The following is a 20,068-nucleotide window of genomic DNA, read 5'->3' on the forward strand; positions in this document are numbered from 1 at the left end:
GACGCTTTGAGAATCATGCATCAATGACTACTGTGTTGACTTTCGAATGGATTCCTCACATCGAAGTTTACTTCATTAAATTTGCATCAACTGGAAGTTTATTTTGAAGAAAGTTTGTACAAAATTGAATTTAAGACTGGAGCATACAAGTTTATTAAGTCTTTAAGCTAGTATTTGTCAATAAAGTGGGCGTAAATTGGGTTCCATATTTTGCATATTAAATTTTGCGCCCAAATAAAAAAAACAACAAAAATTTTTCTCCGAAAAAAGTTTAAACTTTGTTAGACAAAAATTTATTGTTTTTCATCTACTCCCCCCTGGCTGTGAGTCAATGAAAAATGGATATAACAACATTCATACCCAAAAATATATTAGTCTGATGAAGCTCAACAAAAAGCGCGGAATGAAAAATGAACAAGAAAAATCTGAGGTTTTTTTGTGTATGAAATTTTGCAATCTCCATGGGTGTCCAAAGAAGCAAAGAAAATATTTCTTATTGTTCGTCGGCATGCCTTAGGCAGAAGAAATGCTCAAAATGTCCATATGCAATCATCTTATTGTTAAATGTATACACGTGGTGTGTAAGATTTTATTAAAGTTTCTCATCCACAAGCACAATGAAAAATATGAAACGGAAATGTTACTCATTAACATCATGAATCCTCGCTTAATATTAATCAACTTTTATTGTTGCGACAAGCACAAATCACACTTGGAAAAGTGTTTTCTCATGTTACGAATGGATATTCCGAAGTGAGAAGGATTGAAGCAACAAATCAGCTAAGCACATCTGAGTCTTACACATGTCGGAAAATGCATGATAAATGACGTGCTTTGTTTGACTTATGAAACGAGCCAAAAATCCAATCGTTGATGAAAAGTTGACTTGACATAAATATTTATTCAATTCCAAAAAAGCATTCCTTTTTTTGCTTCATTCCATTCGAATATTTCATTGTATAAATCATGATTACGAAGAATGAAGTCATTCAACAAGAACAAATCGAATGTAGACCAAAACGCAAACAATTTTCTGTTGAAACGAAAGTGACTTGAAAATCAAACAAAACACGAATTAAATTACAGTAAATTCCTCAATTTTTTTCTTTTATTATCATAACTTGATTTCTGAAATGATGATGAATAACAATAATAGTTATGATACTTATGATGAGTGTTTGTTGAAAGGCAAGCTATATATGCACAAAGTTTGTTTACTTTTATCGAACAGAATCAAGAAAACTTTCTTTCTTTTTCTAAAGTAATATTTGTTGCGGAAACTTCTGCACATGCAAAATTTCAAAATATTGATTATTCCTTTGAATGAATTTGTCAGGTTCGATGGTGGAGGTGTCAAGTGCTTGACATGTGGATTACGCGAGGGTTGGTTTTTAATTGGTTCTCGTGTTTCTATGAACAGAATCTCAATCAATTTTTTTTTAACAGAATGAGTGGTGGATTTGATGATGATTTTTTATGGCAATATTGATGCACGTGCTTGATATGCAGTTTTAATCAATATTTTATTTTTTAATAAGGATCAATATTAATTGTTTTTTTGGTAGATTTTATAATATTTTGGTACACATTCACAATCATCTATTCAAGAATCCTTTTTGAAAAGTCCAATGCAAGGCTTCTCTGACATAGATTCCAACGAATTTTCAAGACAGAGATCATGAGCGAAATCGGGCTCGAGACTGAAATAGAAGGAATTCTTCGAAGTCCCGCACTCGACAAATCTCGAAATCGAATCTGGGAAGACTTAGTCTCGGTTTCGAGAATTCTTAGTACAATGCTAACTTGATTGGAAATCCAATAGATGTCTTCACATAAGAAACTAATCATTCGATAGCACAAGTCATATTCTTGCATCGTCGCATTCTCTTACACATTCCTTCTTATGCCACTTTGATAAGATAACACAAATGCATTTCTGAATTTCATCATAATAGCTTTCTCTTTCCTAGTCGATCTAGATATACTTGAATTTTTGACTCATATACCGAAAATCTTGCACTAAACCCGATCAGCATAAGTTGTTCATGGCGTCCAGATGGCATTCAATTGGTTGCGATGAATAATGTTGTGCTGATCGGTAAAGATTGCTTGAATTACATCTGATTAAACAAAAGCACATCAGTGATGATAATTAGACTTCATTAATTGTTTGCAAAATTAAGATTGATCAGGTTTGCTATTGTTATCATGCCAGAGACATGCAATGACACATAACATTTGTCTCAATTGTTTCTTAACATTCCCAAATTGTATAGCTTCAACTTGTAAATGTCTCAAAACTTGTTGTCCTTCTCGTATAATCAAATTGACCAAATCCTCTTCATTGGTCATTCCATCCTACAATTTATGAGCAGCATAAGTTATGAGGGTATTGTTACCGAAAAAATATGATAGAGTATAAGGTTTGAATGGATAAGTTATCATTGATAAAGGCAAGCATAAATGTTGAGAAATTTTTGAAATATTGTAGAAAATAATTGAACCATAGAAAATTCAATCATAGAAGGCATTTTGTTTTAAAGTAAATAATAAAGATTCTTGTCTTCTGTAACGTAAGGGTAGCATTCATAAAATTCTAATACGAATAACTTGAGAGAATTCAATTCTTACAGTAATTCATTAATAAACTTGATTTAGGGAATTTTTTATGTTTTAAACTCTAGAGTATGAATCTATAAATCATACAAATATTTACAAGCAACCTTGCGAATTCAAAATAAATCAAACGAAACAGAACATCAAACAAACAATATTGCCAATATTCTATGTCTCCCATAAGAGAATAGTAAAAAAGAAATTCCAGAAACTCAATTTAACTAACGACAAAAAAAAACTTTTTTTTTATTGCGTTTAGCAGCAACATGGGACTCAATAAAATGATGCAATAATGGAGGCACGCTACAATGTAAGTTCTCCCGCGAAACAATCGATTGTCAATCAAATTCCATCATCAACATTTCCCGAAACATTTAAAGATTTCTTCTCAATGACAAATGAGGATGAAGATCATGTGGAATTGATATCAAATATCTTGGAAGATAAAGTAAGATAAAAAAAAAATTGATGCAGCACATAAATAAAATGATTAACATGTGATTATCATCTACACATAGGTTATACCAAGATATAATGTTCGTGGACGTAATCGTTCATCAAGTGCAAAATACAGCAATTCAACATCACTTCTTCCATCAACATCTGTCGCTGTACGGTCAAATTCACTAAGAATTAATCGAAATTCATCGAATGCATTAGCACGTTCACCAGTTGGTACATTTATGCCTGATTTTTGTAAGCATGTTAAATATTGTTGTCTTCATCAAAATATCACAAATACTAACCGAATAGATAACGACCAAATCGATATGAACGATGGACATAATAATGTTAATAACTTTAACGACAATCCAGCTTTAACGCAACTAACATTTGATGAAATTAATGCTAATAACAACATAGCAAACTTCAACGCTTACTGTGATGATGGAAAATCGATGAAATTAACGAGAAAATATTCAATAGATGCAAGTATAAATTTAAATCCTCCTAGTACACACACGGGACTACAGAAAAGTTTCGAAGGATTTGAGAATTGTAATTATGGTAGTGGTAAGTTTTACTTCCGATAGATTCTATTGTAATTGTCAGTTACTTTATTATTTTATTACCAAATCCCCTTTACGATATTCTACAGAGCTTTATGCTCTATTTTTAGTCCTTTTATTACATTCATATAAAGTTTTGATGATTGCTGCGGTTATAGAAGAATCAAGATTTATTATAGAATATTCTATAGGATTTCCAATGAATCCTAGATTGAAATTTTTTCCAAAGAAATTCTTTTACATTTAACAGAATTCATGTCGATTTTTCAGAAACTGTTTATATACATAGAATAAATAATAAGACATTCTGAGTTGATAGTTGTCAAGGCACGACATCTCCGTGGAGATCAAGATAAATTTTATTCCCCAGAAATGAATTTGCAGAAGGATTTCTTGCTGTGGGACAGTTTTAATCAATGTTGTGTATGGCTTTTGCATGGCTAGATGTATTATTATTATTTAATCAATTTTGTATTCTTATTTAATAAGTTGATGTCTCTCCTACGGACATGTGTAATTTCTCAGAATTTTTGAGTAAACTAACCGAAAATAGACTTAATGTAGGCAGAAGCAATTTTCTGCAGGTAATGCTTATATTGATATATTATGTAGATAAGACATATTTTGACTATATAGACATAAATAGGATCATGAGAGGGCTTACTTTTAAAGCATTATGTAGAAGTTCTGATGAAATGTTTCAGAATAGCTTGAATTTTGTATGGAATTGAGTCGAATTTTCTATATTTATGTGATACAAATGAAGAAGACCTCACCATTGAACTTCCGAAATCTGAATCCTCCTCTAAACCTCATTTATCAACACCAAAAGGATGCTGCATTTGCTTCCGTAAGTTCCGCGGAGTCTGAGAAACTCTGTGACGCAACCATCTTCAGATTTGTTGCTCGGAATTCAGAATTCGTCAAGTTCAGACGTAAAAAGGAGCCTTTTTCCTTTGTGTTGCTCAAAATACAAAATCTGAGTCAACTTCGAAGAACTTCTAAGAAATTTACCGACAAACTTCTTGATTAAGTTTAGACAAAGAGAAGTTTTCTGAGTTAGCCTTGAACTAGGCATCTAGTTACAAGCAATATTCCGTGATTCCACATCCTTTATCTTCTAGACATCCAAAAAAGTAGTTGTTTCAAGAAACTTCCATCCGACATAATCTAAAGAAATCCTTCTCTATGTTTAACCATACCTTAAGCTACATATTTTCATCCTTGAGCTTAGCAATGTAAATTAATTCCTCATAATATTACCTTTTTTTGTCATATTCTATCCATTCTACCCCATATTTCTGTAAATATTCTTGAATCACTCACTCTTTTTTCGATAAAAACTTTTTATCTAGACATTTCTATGAAACATTAATGAACTCCCTTTTTCTATTTAAATGAAGTACCTATAGAAACTGTAAAGATTTTTTTCTTTCAGTACCGTAAATATGGCTTCAAGTGAAACTTTTCAATTTTTATCTTCAAGATAACATCAAGTTTGAACAATCCGAAAAAGTTTTCGATTATATCCAATTAAACTCTTTGTTAAGCTAACCTGTTTGTGAAATTCTTCAAATTGAAAGTTTCTTCGGTACCCTTTTCAGATCAATAGAAAGTTTTCGTTATAGTCTATTTGCTATTCGTTGCTGTTTAGATATCATAAAATCCTCTTTTACTTCACACGCTATAAATTAACTCATTGCACTCGAAATTGATATTAAACATTATTGGAGAATTAGCAGGAAAACGTTTAAGTGGTATACGGTAGATATCGTTCATTTGCGGGATGTTATGCTGGAGGATTGTAATTGAAATTTTCTAGTGGATTGAAGAAGTTGAGTTCACTTGACGTTTACAGTTTTTATTGGCAAAAATCTAAATTGACTTCAAGCTTTCATGTTGAGTTCTCAGAAGGTTCGCGTTTCGAGGCTTAATAAATTGACAATAAACAGGAATTTGGGATAAAACCTCTAAACAGGAATTTCGTCCGTTCAAAAGATTTCAAAGAAACATCAGAAATTAAATCGTTGTTTACATTTTGAAATTTGTCTGTTATTTCAAAATTAGGCCTTCCTGGACATGATTACTTACCAAATTATTGATCTATTGTTAGTATACAACTTAATGTAATGTAGTTACTATGAAAGTAGCTTCTAAAATAAATAGAAAGTACTAAAATTTGCAATTTTCTATAAATTTGAAGGTTAAATAAATTTTTTACTCTACTCAAAGGTTAACAGCCTCAATTTTACTTCAATTCTACATAATTCAAAGTACATAACATGAAAAATAATCAAAACAAACTTGTTGCTTCCTTATCCAAAAACATTTCCCAATTTTAATCAACCAGATTCATTTTTCTTTCCTTTAAGTAAAATGAATGTACATTTTCACTTTAAGATCCCTACTGAGAGGAACCTTCCCACTCACACCCAACAATCACATTGAAATATAAAAGAAAAGCTAGCTGCAATAAAAAAAAAGAACTTCAAGCTTGATTGCATGAGATTGTATGAAAACAGCTTTAAATAGCATCAGGACAATTTTGTGTGATTTGAGGAAATGCTTATAGCTAGAGAATATAATGCGAGCTATGTCTTGTATGCCATTTAAAAGCTGATAATGGCTCATAAATATTTAAATTTACGTTATTTTCCAATTCCATGGTTCGGGATAATGCCATCGCCAAAGCAGGCAATGGAATAAAATTGTTACAAGTCTTTATCCTCCATTGTCGTAGGAGGAAATTCAAGGTGAATGTAATGCGTATTAGTACATAATATAGGAATATAATTGAGTGGAAAAAAAATCATCAAAGGGAATTCATAAAGCCTACAAAATCAACTTTCTATTAAAATTAAGGAAACATAAGAAGCTTTCAGGAATGAATATAAAAAAAAATGCTTACAAAACAAACAAATTCATTGAATGAATCATAAAAGAGTCAAATGACATGAGCGTAGCACATACAAAAACGCAATTGAGATGTTCTTTTATAAAACTCTTTGATGCTTTACAGACAAGTATTTGGCCTTTTATAAATATTTGATTTGGATATGGGATATAAAAAATTTTAATACAGAAGCAATTGAGTTAATTCCCATAAGAATAATAGACAGATAAACAAAACAAAAAGTTTTGTTGCAAAGTATTTTTTAATAGACAAAAAGTACACAAAATAAAGTAAAAAAATCATTAAAATTTTATGCTTATTTTATTTTTTAAAAACCTCTTTCAACTTCCATTTGTGTTTTTTTATTATTATTTCTTCCCTTTTTTATGGTTGAAAGTCTAAATCAAGGGTGAGCAACCTTTTTGTAATCTCGGCATATCTTGGTAGTAAGCAGAGTTGCAAAGCAGGCATCTGTCATAGGCAAAAACCCTACAATTTCTTAATAATGTGTATGATTTTTCTTACAAAACCATACAAATTATCAAGAAATTGTACGGTTTTTGTCTGTGATTTTTCTTACAAAACCATACAAATTATTAAGAAATTGTACGGTTTTTGTCTGTGACAGGTGTCTGTTTTGCAACTCTGATAGTAAGCCTCGACCGAAACCGCACTCAATATACGGTTCATGTAATTTCTCAAAATCTCACCAATGAGTCTTGACAAACAGGTTGCCCACCACTGGTCTACATAGAGCTATTTAAAAATAAATTCAAATTTATGCCTTTTTTTCTCTTTTCTTTCTCAGAGAATCGTTCTGCCTCGGGATTCGATAACTCGACTAATGATGAATTAAAATTAAAATCAACTGGATCATCGTATTGCTTAATGCGACACAATCGTAGCGTCAATCAATTAAGGGAAAGAGGCTCAAGTGGTGCAACTAGTTCAACATATAATTTTAGTATCAATTGTGACAATACGATGCAAAATAAATCAACAGAATCAACAATGCTTACGTCAACAACAGCGCTATCTAATCGAAAGCAAGCGGTAATGGAAGTTTTTTTTTTTATACATTTTAAACAGGTTTCATTTTAATGGCCGAATTCAATTTTTAAAATGGTGATTGGAGATAAAAAAATTGGATTTAAAATATTGAACTGATTATTTTTGTTGCTCCCTGAGCGACAATAATGAAGGTGGTTCCACATGGAGAGGCTTTAAATCTTTTGTATACACCACCCGAGCAGCACATTGCGGCGAATTGTATGTCGTAAATATGGGTCGAAATAAGCTATTACGGTGTCGTCATGGTAGCTTCGCGTCTTGTCGACGTACCGGTGTCCTTCCAGATAAATTGTAATCCATGACATCTCTCCGATGTCTCTCCGATGTGCTCCTAAAGCTGACTATTGTTGGCTTTCGCCTTCCAATTTCTAATACCAAGTAAAATATTGTCTCTATCGACAGATTCCTTCCAAGAAGATGCTTAAGTTTGATGATGATTAGTTCCTATTGATCCACTGTGAATCGTAGGACGTTAAAAGCGATTGAACAGGTTTCTGTTCCTGCTGATCAGAACGCCTACTTCTGCTAGTTTCTTGTGTTGTTTCTTCTATTTAGTACTAACAAAAGAGCTTCATTAAATCCTTCTTCATTTGTGTCGCTCGGTCTTAGAATGACTTTTGACACTTTTCTAGCAACTTCTGTTTGTTTATTTTGCACAAAAAATGCTAAATTACACTAATTTAATTCTATTTTCTGGTCAGACTTTAAACAAAAATATTTATCAAGAACTCCAGCCTTAGTCAATCTTTTTCCAAATGCGTAACGTAAAAAAATTTCAAGTTTATTGGAAAGGAATTATTTTGAAAATAATCATATGAGTGGGTTTCATACGCACGACTTAAAAAAAGGTCGTGTATTTTAACTTTTTTTGGGTAACTTGTGACTTGAATTAGATTTTTCAAATGCATCTTCATGGGTTGCTTTAATTGAAAAATTTACAAAGTTCCCAAGTCACTTCTGCAAGGCTGGATTTTGATGAAATTGAGGAAAATTCTTGAAATTCCATTTTGTTAAAGTTTTAATACTTTTTTGCTATTGATTAATAGTCAGACCTTGAAAATAAATATTTATTTTGAGAATTTCAACTAACAAACGCCAAAACATGCCAAAATTATATTTCAAAATGTTCCAAACCCCAAACCTATCAATTTTTCATTTCTAAACTTCAAAATTTCACAAAATATGAAGCTCTTCTTTTACCATAACCGTCCGTTATTTGATTTTTTGTTATAAAATTAAACTTTGTTGAATTTACCGTAAACATAAAATTCAATATTTTCAAAAAGCTCATGTTTCGTAAAGTAATACGAACCACACTGCATTATGTAAAGGAAAAATCAGTTCAACATGTTCTAAAACTCATAAAATATTCAGTCAATCTTCCAATCATATGCATAACCTCATTTTGTGTCATATAAAATGGATTCAACAATTTTATGTCCAATGACAATAAACATTGACACTGAAAAAGATAAATAAAAGTTTTAATTTTCAATGTAAACTTGAGTAACTTAATATTTTTTATTAATTTAAAATCTCATTCCATTTTTGAATAAAATATATAGGAATTGAATCAACAAAAATCACCTATACCGAATAGACGTCGTGCATCATCAATAACTTTAGCTAGGACTATACCAAATTTTGGCTCACCACAACCAACATCACCGATATACAGTTTAAATGAAATTTATCGATACATGAAATGTGATGATCCGAAACATAAATGGACTCAACAAGTGAAAGAACAACAAACATCACACACGACTAGGTATGAATCATTTTTAATTCATGATATCGAATTTGTGTGACTTGTATGAAAAAAGCTTAGCAAAAGTATTGATTGACATGATATATAAAAATGAAATAGTGTATGTTATACTTACACGTTCGACAGATGTTTAATAGTGTGTTTAGGAGTTTATAATGATGAGCTTGCTTGTACGTGGTTTCACGTGATCTAAGAAGGAATAAGTGCAGTTTCTTGATTTGCACAGTATACTCAAGTTGTACAAGTTCCTGCAATATCACCAACATTCTTGAATAATTGTTAAGATCGACGCCTCAGGTTGGGAATCGAACCCACGTCTCAATTAAAAGGAAGGTTAAGATTTCCGGTCCTTTGCCTAGCTACTCAGCCATTGACGCTATTATGTCATACTAACAGATCCGCCTACTTATAGCTTGTTACCCCAGATTCAATTCAACTCCAAGCAGTAAAACGCGAAATCTGACTCAGTATAATTAGAACAGAACGTTAGATAAATATACAAATGGACGGACATATAACTCAAATACATTAAATATTCATTCCTTTCGGATAAATGCGTATCAAAATTAAGCAGAGACAATAATATTAAATATGAAAGGTTTTTCCATCATGAAAAATTTAAACAATATTTCCATTGAATACAGTTCATAACTTTTATGAAAATTACTCGTACAAAAAATGCCTTTTGTTTATGGCTGATTCATAAGTACGTAATAATAAAAGTCAAATCAATGAATGAAATCATGTTTACAATAAATTAGTGGGAAACACACTTACAGTGAAAGCTTATATCGTTTGTTTACTCTTTTAGCAGAGATTAGATTCATGAAATATGAATTAATATCCAGCACGCTTAAAAACATGAAAGAGAATGATAAAAAATTGTAAACTAAGCGAGTGAATATGAAGCATAAAATACATAATAAATGACTCATATGGAAGAATAATTTAATTAAATTGATTTTTTTCTCTCTTTTTTTTTATTAGTTCCAGATATGAAAATCGTGATAAGTATTCTCATGTAAAGCCATCAAATTTTTCTAATCAGAAAGCGACAACAGAAACTACAAATGTGTCTGTAAAAAAAGCTGTTGAACCAAAAAAGCCACAACGTGCACGTACTGCCTCAATGCCGGGTGAAAATCGAAAGGTAATTTTCCCTCTTGATTTATCAAACTTTTTTTTTTATTATTGTACTGCTCGTATTGCTATTAATGATAACAAACTTGCTTGGGCCTGAAATAACACACACAATCGAAAGTTATGAACGCAAAAGTACAAAATTAAAATTCAGAGAAAAGCTCACCGAAAAATAAAAATAAAGAAACATTCGATATTTTTATAAATACTGATAGGATCAAATACGCTATTGACTCTTTATGTGCTTAACGCATGCAAATTAAAAAAAAAATTTCTTTGATATTTTATGAGATTATAAATAGCACTTTACTCCCTCTCATATTGTTACCATTATAGGATGGCTATCGATTTTTTTTACTGATATCATGGCATTTGAGTTGTGGTGCTGCATATTTTAATTGGAATTCGAGATGATTTTTTTATTAAAAATTGTTCATCCTTTGTTCAAATGGCCGTGAATTTTTTCTGGTTTGAAAGCCTATACGGTGAGAGAGATTCATGGATGCACTAATTTTGTTTCATATTTGAGCAATTTGGGAGTCTATTTTGGATGAATCTAAAATGTATAGTTACTTTCATATGAAAAAGTCTCCATAGTGACAATGAACTTTACCTTTTTGTACTTAAAGGTAGTCCTTAAGTTTAACTTGTTACTCTTGAAGTATTTCTTAAACTTTATGCCTTTTATTAGTCTTCAATGTTGTTTTATTTTAGATTTAGCCTTTATTTTTCCTTGTAAATGTTTCCTTTTTGAGTGTTCAAAAAAGACTGATTTTCTTTTTGAAAATTCCTCGTTTTATACTTAAAAATTCCCGCCAAAATTCCCGAAGTTCAAATTTTGAACTTCCCTTTTGAATATTGAACTTCCGTTACTTTTCAAATCCTAAATGACCGTTATTTTCTTTTGCCTTGAAATTCAATTCTTAATTATTTACTAATCTGATTGTATGAAGAACCAGATCATGCGTATTATTAAGCTATTATAGCTTTACGTACAGGGACTAATCCCTTAATACACCCACTCAACATATAATTTCCTAAACGTTATTGCCTTAGTAATTTACCACATTCTTCTGTTTATTTAAAAATAATTTCCTCCTGCATCCCATCTGCCTTAATAAATTCAAATTAATATTAAGAATTCCTAAGAAAATTATTTCTGCAATTTCTGTTATTGTCTCGAAGAAAGTTGATTAAATTTTTTTTTCGATTCACGTGGGTAGCCCACATCATATTCATAAATATTTCAATAGTATTTTGTTTTAAAATTTTTTTTTGTCATGCATTAACATTAAAAATGTCAACAACATTGAGTATATATAAATTTATCTGTTATATATAATCACTTTATTACTCTCATAGTATGATATAAATCCAATAAAAAAAAACTTTTTTGAGCTCAACGAAATAACTGAAAAGTTCATTTCTTTAGTGAAAAATTTAATTATCGTGATAAAAAAATGTCATTAATGTCAATAAAGATTATTAAGTTTATTTATTTTAAAGAATGCTTTAAAATCAGGGGATGACTTGATAAAATAACATGATGCCTTTATGTTTGGGAAGGGGGGACTGATATGTGTGATGACTCAAACATAATTGATTTTGACTGTTCAGGACATTCCTTGTCATGGTGAATAAGCTGCAAATATTCAATGGAGCGTCAAGGGCAGTGGTGTGCAACCTGTAAGCCGCCAAAAATTATATGCCAGTAATGCTGACTGCGGTTTTGGTGGGGTTTAACTCCAAGGTGTGCCTCGAAAAACAAAAGCTTGTTCACCCCTAGATTCTGTCGAATATTCACTTATTTCATAATGCTTTTGGAATAGGGGGTAGGGTCGAAATTTTGCTAGTCGAGGGAGGGTCTCAAAAAGTCGATTTTTGGAGTTATGTTACAACTGAAATTGGTAATAAGATTGACATTTGTGGAGTTTGTCATGGAATGGGGTGGGCATGTACATCCCTCCTTGTATCTGTTTTGATCATCTCTGAAACCCCTCTATCCTCTCTGCCACTGGCGTTACCTAATTAGCAAACAATCCCAACAAACAAAAGCAAAGACAATATCAGCATACATACTTTTATGACAAAGAAAAACTTTTTTCCAAAATTAAAAAAAATTCTTAATTTATGAAACCAACAAGGAACAAGAAGATACAATAATCAAGAGGTTTAACATGAACATGAAAGTTCCCAAAAATTGAATTCCAAAAGAGAAAAAGAAAAAAATAATCATACAAAAAAGCCAATTTTCTAAAACAGTATAAGCGGTTACGTCAAACCGCATCACATAAAAAGCAACACACCTTACATCCTTCATTTACTGTTCCTTACATTTTTCGAAAAAAAACATAAATACGTTCATGAATTCTTTATAAGTTTTTCCATCACAAAACGAGTGAAATGTTTATACGTACACAAGATATAGGAGGGAGGAATGGGAAGTTACAGCACGGAAAATTTTCTCGCATTTGAATCGAATTTTATTAAAATTTTACTCGCTGCTTAATACAATGAAATAAATAGAAGCTAATTTTCTCCCAAAAAACCTCTAATTGAGTTTATGGTAATCTATAAAATTATAATTTCAAAAATATCTTATGCATATGTCTGCGGAAATTCCATCTAAATCAGCACAATTTTCATCGGAATTAAAATTTTATGATAGATTTTGCCATAATTGTGCCAATTCTATTTTAGGAATTTACCTTTCATATCGAAGAATAAAATTGATTCAATTTTTTATTTATAAATTTGATGATCTTTATACTTCTTTCCGACTATGTCTCTCACTCTGAAAATAGCCGGATTTTATAGAGAATCTTTATAATAAAAATTATATATATTTTACAATCGTTCGCTGTAGGTGATTGACAGGATGACTTGCACGTCAGGCAAACTTTTGTTTTTGAAGCTCAATTTGAATTTCTACGCTTAGGTTATCAAGTTATCATACGTTTTGTGATGGGCTATGAATGTTATTTCCTCTAACAAGTCAGAATCATTTCACTCAACCGAATGTTATCCAATTTTTTGTAATCCGTGAAAAGCTGTTTTTCAATTGAAGGGTTGAGTCTAAAGAATTTTTTGCATGATTTGCTTGTGCTTACATCTAAAATTATGGAATAAAAGTGTTGAATTGAGATCGGTTTGGAAACCTCTAATTTGGAATGTTCTGGCAGTGACAGACAGATTTGAATGATAAGGACTGAAGTCAATTTTTAAGGAAAGTTTTGGAAAACTTTTGTTTTGTATTATTTAAGTGAAGAATCGCGGCAATAATCATAAATCTAATTGTTCTTGATTATTTCTGTGTTGATTATTATTCAAGTTTGCTGTTTTGTGAAGCTTAAATTAAGAAAAATGTCCTTTAAAGTCTTTAAATCTTCAGATTGTATTGTGAATATGCCAACTGTCATTTTATATTTAAATTGTATTCAAATACAATTAGTTGATTTTCCCCTTTTATAGTTTTTAGTCCCCTTCAAATAAATATTTAGTCTGAACTTGAATTCTGAAGAATAAACATCATTATTAATGAATAAAGTCTGTATAAATGACATTTAATTGAATTGCAATTAAACAATTACAAAACTTTGCATCTTAATAAATTGATTGCAATTAGAGTAGACTCAATTCCATATAATTTGAGCCGACTACGAGCTCGACTATTTTTCAATGGATCATCAAGTGTTTTCCACGAATTAAGACTAATTTGCTGTTTATTTATCAGTTTTAATTAAAGTTGCCAGATGCTTAACAATCTTAAGTTTATGATATCCATTAATAAATGGAACAATTTCCCCTCTTTTACAAAAAATAAGAATTTAAGATAATGTTGCGAAAATTTAAGTGAAATCCTCTTTTGTTGCTTAAAAAATGAGATTTCATTAATGTATTTTCTGATAAATTAAGGTAAAATTTTTAGTCAAAAATCAAGGTAAAATCATAAACATACAAAAATTTCATATCATCCAAAATTCACCCCCACATTGAGTGCTTTCAGTTAAAAAACATTCTATAGAAGTAAAGCCACAACAAACGTTTTATTTTTTTGTTTCAATTTTTGCGCCTCTTCAAATTTTCACCACATGTGTTTGCCATAAGCTCACTCAAAAACTCAATTTTTGAAGCTGGCTGTTGAATATGGTTTTTCACTTTACACTTGAATCCACAATGTTTGTGTTACAGCTAAGGTTGAATAAAGCTTTAAATTGAAGGATTTTTATCTTCTTTTTGTTTTTGTTGATGGAAATTTTAAATGAATGGACAACAAAATATCGAAATAAACTCATTAAGGAGTTGTGTACCAAAATAATTTTAGGGACGGTTAGATTCACAGAAGTTTGATGTTGCTCAATTTAACGTCCCTAAATAGCTATCATATCAATTTTGAGACGAATTCAAACTTTACTCTCTAAATGTGATACAGTTGGCACAATCTACACGTTTTCATAGCAATCAATACGTCTTTAAATGGAAATAGAAGTTCATGTCTTTTAAATTTCTCAATGTCACTCCAAAAAAAGATAAGAAGAAGGTTTGGGAAGTCACAAATAATAAAAAAAGCAAAAGGTACAAAATTTGCGGTGACAAAACCTTTGCTTAAAGTTGTCAGTTTCCTTTTTTTTTTGTATGTCCTTTGTGGTTTGTCTCTATCAGAGATCATATGAATCAGAATCCAAGAAGTAAAACCACTACTAAAAGCACTCTTGCATTATGTTGACTGTCATACGATTGCATAATTTATTCATTAATAAAAACCATTTTTTCCATTAAAATTTCCAGCACAGCTTACACTGTGGCACATGTCAATATATATATTTATAGAATATAGACCGTATTCATCATCACATTTTTTTTTAATAAATTTTTCATCTATAGCCAACGATTTCACGACTCTTGATAATTAAATGACTGCAAATTTATAGCCTGTCCAACACCTACCAAAGATAGAAATTCAAAGAGAATTTTAAAAATAAATTATGATTACTTTTTCATTGCTGTGCATTAATCTTCATAATTCATTCAACGGAATTTTAACATGTTAAATATTTATATTACTTAATCTATGTATAATGTTGAAAATTAGCTTATGGCTATACTTTATGTATATATTTTTTAGATTAAAATATATTTTAATCTTAATATTCGTTTGAGACTCTCAAAGATGGAAGAGACAAAAAGTTTCTTCTACGTTTTATAAGAGTCATTCACTTATGATATTTCAGACATCAAAACATTAAGGGTGGATTCTAATGTTTTTTGACTATCTGGATCAGTGTAGGCAGCCTATTGTAGGCATTTTTGGAAAATTGAAAGGGCAGCAGTGGCGTAGTGGTTAGAGTGTCAGCCTACCAACGTCAACGACTTGGGTTCGATCCCAGGGAAAATCAATTCAGATCCGGATGTTTTTTCGTTTGTTCAAGTCACACCAACTCGGTTTGTGTATTCGTGACACTCAAATTGCTGCAAAGTACATTGTATTTGTATACTCTGTGCCATTGCACAAGTTGTAACTTCCAGATCTGTGCAACTGTGTAAAGAGCTCGAAGAACAAAAAACTGCAAAAACCTTTGTTATGAAAAAAAGGTGAGGATTGACTTGAATACACCTTTACTGCGATCATACGGCAAGTAATTAGAGCCATGTTGCAACTGTTTGCCAAATTTGGTAGTTTAATCTACTTGACTGCATTTAAAATATCATTTCGCTGCTGTGCCTTAACAAACTGATAGTTGAAAAGCCACAAAAGAGCGTTCTTTATCTGTTTGAATTCTTTGACAAGTGCTCAATTTGTTCCAAATTAGTTCCGACAAATTTCCACAAAAGACGACATTTATGAACAAACGATCCATAATAACGCTCTTCATGCATACTCTGTTAAGTGGACAACGGCGAATAAAAAGTTAAATTACAAAACTTTCTTTTTATTTTGTCCATAATTTTCCTCAAAAGTTTTGTTTTGGCATACTTTAAGCTATATAAATAAAGTGTTTTCATTCATCAGAAATATATACAGCGTTGGAAATATGGAAATACCAAAGTGCCTGAAGCGAGGAAGTCAAATTCCTCTTGTTCTACATTGTCACGAATGATGAAAATGGCCAATGTTGAATAATTTAGAAGTTGAAGCCAGAAAGACAGGTGTTTTTTGGTTCCACGAAATAAAAATGGCACTGAATTGATTTTTCCGCTGTCATGGAGCTGGAAAATTGTTTTTTGATGACATTTTTAACCTCAAACCTTTTTATCGGACATCAACCTGTTAATTATTATTCCAGAACTAAACGGTAGCTGGAGATCGAGAAAAAAAACAAGTTGCATCGGACATTTACCCTTAAGCACTTTAGAATGGATAACAATAGAGAGTTTTTGATGACAATAAAATTACAAGTACTGTCTATTGTCATGCACAAACTCTCATTAGAACTTTTTTACTGTAAATTAATTAAGAAACTTGCTACACATATAATTTGTAATTTTTAATGTTATTCATGTAAACCATAATGAGTTTGTTTTAATTACATCCATCCTCTGCAGCTTGTTTGTTGTTGTTGTTGATGATTTCGTTCTTCATCCCACACAAATTGTCCTTGATATTGAGCAGTTTTGTATCGTTAAATGGTTAAAAATATCTGGAACATAAAAATGTCATTAGTGCTTGTACATCACGGCATTTTATATGCGAAAATTCAAACATTTCAACATGAATGCACTTGAATGGTGTAATTAGTACTTGAATTATGTGCGGGGTTATTCATATTTTACCATTCACGTATAGTCTGAAGTAATGAACTGAAATGAAGCAGATGATTTGACTTGAATGAGCGAGAATGAGCTTTAGGATGAAAATAGCTTTTAATGCAGTTTGTTGATATTTATTGTTGGGTCGTTCATTTCTGATGTTTGGTATTTATGACTGTTTAGAGCAGTGGAGGGCAACTAGTGTGCCGTGACACACTAATGTGGTACCGAAATGTCAAGAACCGTATGCATTGTACGGTTTTCATAGAGGCTTAGCATCAAGGTGTGCCGCGAAAGGTGAAAGGTTGCTCACCACTGGTTTAGAGGTTAAGAAGTGAAATTTCCATCTTGTTCCATGATCCTCCCCGTCTTCTATCTACTTAACCCTTAACATCTGGCAACCACATTTAGGCAGCTTCCATTTGGTGTTATTAAATGAGCTTTAGAGGAGTTTTCAAAGCTCTCTTGCGTGCTCTCTTCATCGACCGAATAGCATCAAGTGACTATTTAAGATGAACATCATTTACGAACATCCCCTGACACTAATTTGAGAAAAAATGAGAATTTAAGCATTAGATTTTTAAACAATCTTCTCGATTTTTTACGATTATTGCCTTGGATCTATTTTTCGTCAATAAATTTCTATTTTAACGACTGTAAAATCCAATTTTCTGTTCACAAAGGATCCATAAAATGCTCGCTCAATTTTTATTCACTTCAACAACGACTTGTTCTGTTTCATAATAATAAAAAAAGAACATTTTTCATTCAACAAAGCATGAAATTTGTTAATAAATTAAACATCTTGTTTCGTCACCTGCATCACATCATTTTCAATTACACGAGAAAGCTTTCGTAGAAGGTAAATTGTGCTTCAAATTCCCAGTAAATTTACTCTCATATTTCATTCAATTTTATCAATCTCTTTTTTGTTTAAAGCCATTTGATTAAATTACTGTACATTTATTAAACTTAATCAAAAGAAAGTTACTTCTTGTTACTTCCAAAGTTCCTTGAGACAAATAGTTTTTGATAATGTTAAGGAACTGTAATTACAGCTCTTTCCTTTTTTACATCCTTTCCCAAAAAGTTGATTAATGATAGTTTTAAAACTGATACAGGAAGGATTACTAATTTGAGCTTTACTAATTGAGGCTGCTGAACTGTATGCTGTGGATCCATACCCGAGCGACACAAATGAAGAAGGCTTCGCGACTGAGCTTTTAAGGTTCCGCACTTTTACTAATACCAAATGGAAGCCGCATCCGTTTGGCAGCCATATTATGGACACTATTTGGTCTCCATATGGAGACGGCTTCAATTTGGCATAAGTAAAAGAGGATTAGCAGAGCTCCATGGCAGAGCCTACTTCATTTGTATCACTCGGGATAGCTAAAAACCGTTCAATTTACAGCACAATCGATTTGATCAAGACAATGCAGCCACAGGATATTTAAAAAATCGATGACATTTGGGGGATTACAATTTCCATGCATGCTGTTCTCGAAGATAAAAGAGCAAAAAAAAAAGATATCCGAATAAAGCTGTATAGTTTGTTACAAAGTAATCCCCTATCAACAACGAGACAAGATTCACGTTTTTCAACCAGATGCTTGACAAATGTCTAATTGTCATGTTATGTTGATAAGTGGCACTTTTGTACAATTGGGAGACTTTGTTGAGAAAATATGAGGTTCCATTCTCATTTGGGGATCATTTTGTCTTTGGACTTAAAGAAAAGTGTCTGAATTGTAATTAAGAATTAAGAAAATTGAGCTACATGTGGGTGAAAAATAGCTGAAAATTCGAGAATATGTTTACAGTACATTCCAGAAATTTTCGTGATTTTTTTTTCATGTCTTGTTAAGGCTTCCATCAAACAATATCTGAGTTTGCTCACTGTATCAAAAATACAATCTAAAAAGGGTGTTGAATGCCACAGGTAAACGGCTTCATATTACTGTACAGTAACAAATAAATTTTTGTGTCACAAATCAGGTCAAACGAAATAAATTTCTATTGGAAATACAGCATGACAAGCTCTTTTGTAGTTGTGATTTAAAAGTCCCTTTAGGGCTTTCGAAGGGTAAGTTTGCAGCATTTGCAACACTTGCGGTTTATATCGCCATTCAAGAATTATTCACTGAAGGGATTGTTGTTACTATGCGTGGGTCTTTAAGAAGAAAAGGATTTTATCGAAAGACATGCTTGTTTAGAGCTTCGAGGCTCTGCGCTGTTATCCCGTCCATCAAGATTAATAAAATGATGTTTCTCATATGTAATCAGAATTTAGCATGTGATTTGTGTAATGGTTGTGCCAGGGGTGCTGTTAGAGAAGGTTAGAGTCTAGTTGGAAATCTTGTACAGTTGTGCGCAACCTTTTATTATTCAAGCCACACCTTGGTTGTAAGCCTCGACCAAAACCTCACACCGCATACGGTTCTAAAGCGACACATGGCGACACACTAGTGTGCTACGGCACTCAGGTTGCCCACCACTTAACCAAAGGTCGAAGTCAATTTGAGTTTGCCACAGTTGGCTTAGAACTGATTGAAACTTGTATGAAATTTTATACTTCACAAGAGCCAGCAGAAAATAATCCATATAAATTTTAATCCAATTTTGTCGAATTCAAGTCGACTTCGACTTCTGCTGATATTCAACTTCCCGAGAGACATAAAGCAGCTAAAGTAACCACACAGCTTTCATTAGACTCACAAATGCAGCCTCTGCATCACTCGGTCTAAGAAACATATATCCTTAAACCTTTCATACTCAAGATGAATTGTTCTATCAGAAAACGTTAGCGAGACATCTTCA

At 31.7% G+C, this 20,068-nt stretch overlaps 1 protein-coding gene across 4 annotated transcripts in view; it reads left to right on the forward strand.

Moving 5' to 3' along the window:
• LOC139098352 (uncharacterized) overlaps positions 1-20,068 on the forward strand; it is a 41,689-nt gene that overhangs the window by 8,249 nt on the left and 13,372 nt on the right. The window contains exons 2-7 of one of the 4 annotated variants that reach the window (XM_070650524.1): positions 2,876-3,064; positions 3,135-3,312; positions 3,370-3,630; positions 7,328-7,572; positions 9,156-9,361; positions 10,349-10,511. In XM_070650524.1, the coding sequence (XP_070506625.1) occupies positions 2,909-3,064; positions 3,135-3,312; positions 3,370-3,630; positions 7,328-7,572; positions 9,156-9,361; positions 10,349-10,511 (1,209 nt within the window). In that variant the 5' untranslated portion in view covers positions 2,876-2,908. Of the gene's footprint in view, positions 1-2,875; positions 3,065-3,134; positions 3,631-7,327; positions 7,573-9,155; positions 9,362-10,348; positions 10,512-20,068 lie in introns of those variants that run through there. The other 3 variants (XM_070650525.1, XM_070650523.1, XM_070650526.1) reach the window with 3 other exon arrangements.

The sequence above is a fragment of the Chironomus tepperi genome, unplaced genomic scaffold (assembly GCF_022539635.2).
Source record: "Chironomus tepperi strain 1889 unplaced genomic scaffold, CSIRO-AGI_Ctep_v1 contig_445, whole genome shotgun sequence".
In the NCBI taxonomy this organism is placed as follows: Eukaryota; Metazoa; Arthropoda; class Insecta; order Diptera; family Chironomidae; genus Chironomus; species Chironomus tepperi.